At 53.5% G+C, this 2,389-nt stretch overlaps 1 protein-coding gene across 1 annotated transcript in view; it reads left to right on the top strand.

Moving 5' to 3' along the window:
* Nucleotides 1-701: 701 nt before the first annotated feature.
* The window catches only part of LOC108449703 (receptor-type tyrosine-protein phosphatase S-like), a 3,097-nt gene continuing 1,409 nt past the window's right edge, over nt 702-2,389 (top strand). Inside the window, exons 1-5 of the mRNA XM_017746575.1 lie at nt 702-738; nt 919-986; nt 1,271-1,422; nt 1,559-1,646; nt 2,239-2,309. Of these exons, the coding sequence (XP_017602064.1) occupies nt 1,336-1,422; nt 1,559-1,646; nt 2,239-2,309 (246 nt within the window). The 5' untranslated portion in view covers nt 702-738; nt 919-986; nt 1,271-1,335. The remainder of the gene's footprint in view (nt 739-918; nt 987-1,270; nt 1,423-1,558; nt 1,647-2,238; nt 2,310-2,389) is intronic.

The following is a 2,389-nucleotide window of genomic DNA, read 5'->3' as shown; positions in this document are numbered from 1 at the left end:
CGGCGGGGGCTGGGCCCCTCGCTGCGTCTGGGCTGGCTGTGAGGGCACACTCCTCTCCCGTGCCTGGGCAGGATGGTGTCCCTGGGCTCCTGGGCCACAGCCGGCTCACTCGGTGGCCCTGGGTGGGGACCTGTGCTGCCAGGTAGGCTAGTGCTGCACGAGTGGGCTGAGCTCTCCCTCCTGTCTCCTCCAACAGGCAGAGAAGTTCACCTGTGTCTGCTACAGCTTCTCTGTTGGTAAGTGTCTCCTTGCTCGTGGTGCCCAAGCCTCTCTCCTGCGTGTTCCCTTTTGCCAGCCTGGCAGCTTCCCTGGAAATGAGCTGGCACAGGGCAGATGTGGTGGCGTACTGCTGTACTTTGGTCTTCATAGAAGTTCTCTAGATCTTGAGGCTATCTATGGTAGAGAGGCTTTGGACATCCTCAGGACACCTGGGTAGGTGTGGCTCCAGTGGCCTCTGGACATTGCACATCATCCCTGCTATCACCACATATTTAGTTCTAGTCCCAGTGGTCCCCTTGTGATGTGCAACCCCTAAATGCAGATACCTCACCAGACTCTGGCAGTGCCTGGGGCCATCAGGGACACAGGATCCACAACAGATGGTATCACACCAAGCAAGCACCTTCTCCTTCTGCCCCAACTGAGCTTTTCTCTAAAGCAAAGCCTGGAGTGGAAGACAGTAGCTCTGGCTGCAGGATGCCTGGCACTGGGGATTTTGCTGCTCTTTGTGCTCTTCAGGTCAGTATGTGCCTCACTTCTCCTGCCCTCTGTGAGGCATTCATCAGCTTGCAATGGCAGGGAGAGTCCCAGTGGAGCCTGAGATGAGGCAGGGTGAGAGGCAGGGTGGCTAGATGTGCCACAGGCTCTCCTCTGTCTCTCTGTTCTGCTGGTCTGTGGACCTGACTTGCTGTTTTCCAGGCTGAAGCACAACAGATCAAAAGCGTCAGAGAACAACAGCACTATACCCCTGAGAGGATGTCAAAAAGGTGAAGTATGAGCAAGGGCCCTGTGTGCCTTGTCTAGACAGGCTGTCTGTTAAAAGCACAGGCAGGATGGTTGCTGGTTCCATAAGGTCCTTGCAGGAACAAGGTGATCAGAGCTGCCTGGCACAGGGAAAGGGACACCTCCCAGGACAAGGGAACAGTGTGGGGAGGGACAATCTAAGGTTTGGAGAAGTCCTGGCTGCTGCAATGCCATCTCAGTCCCCACTGCAGAGTGCCAGGGCTGGCCAGTTTAGCATCAGTTGGGTGCTGAAGTCCTGTCCTTGTAGTCCCTGCAGATGTACGCAAGCCGAACACACAGATCCTGGTGGAAGAACTGCTGGAGGCTCTGAAGATGTTTAAGAGGGAAGAAATAGAGGCAGAGCAGACAGATGATGAATCAGTTGACAGGCATGGTGCTGGGCTTCTTAGAGAATATCAGGTCTGGTTTAGCTTTGCTTTCCCACCTGGCAGCACTGCCCACCTCTTACCCTTTCCCTGGATGTGTGATGCAGTTGGCCTTGGCCAGCCCCGGAATACATCCCAACGCAGAGTGGGTTTGTCTTCTTCCTCCACAGCAATTGTCCTCCACTTTGTTGCACCCCTGCAATGCTGGGAAGGAGCTATGTAATCAATACAAGAACCGCTACAAGAGCATTATCCCATGTAAGCAGAGCTCTTCAGGGGTTGGCTCAGGCTCTTGGAGCTGGTTGGGATAGCACAGGATGCTGGGTTGGTGTAGGTGCCCCTCCGACACTTCAGAAATACTGAGCTACTTATCTCATCCTCTGTGGCCCCTGAAACCCTGAGGGATTTCTGGCCCCATTGTTCTATATCCCATTGGAGGATCCATGTTCTGCCCTTCAAATCCCCCTGCAAACTTAATCAAACATCACTATATTCCTGTTCTTGACGCTAGGCATTGCTGAACACTGCCATGTTCCATCCCGAGGCAGGTATTTGTGGGAAAGTGGAAGGAGTGACCCAATTTCTTTCAAACTTTAAAGCTCCTCTGGGCTCCACATGGTGTGTACATTTGGCCATTTCATAATCTTGCCTAAGACCCCATTGTACTTCCTGCTGTGCCATGTCACCCTTTGTCTCCTCAGCTGTTCTTTAACCCCGAACATGTCCTGAGGCCTGGGGTGCTGCTGAGGAGACAACAGACAGTCACAGACTTTAATAAATTATGCCTTCCCCCTTAATCAGTCTCTTTGTTGCTGCCCTAAAGCATCAGCCCACCTCCCTTCTCTTTCAGATGATCACTGCCGTGTGGTGCTGCAGCCCTCTGACACTGGGAATGGCTACATCAATGCCAGCTACGTGGATGTAGGTAGCAAGGAATTATTACCCTGGGAAGGGTAGGAAAGGTGCCTGGCTGTGCTGGGTGAGGACAGTCCTGCTCACCT

Source organism: Corvus brachyrhynchos, unplaced genomic scaffold (genome assembly GCF_000691975.1).
Source record: "Corvus brachyrhynchos isolate BGI_N302 unplaced genomic scaffold, ASM69197v1 scaffold139, whole genome shotgun sequence".
Taxonomy (NCBI): Eukaryota; Metazoa; Chordata; class Aves; order Passeriformes; family Corvidae; genus Corvus; species Corvus brachyrhynchos.
The sequence above is the reverse complement of the archived record's forward strand: the minus strand, read 5'-3'. Positions and strand labels throughout refer to the sequence as shown.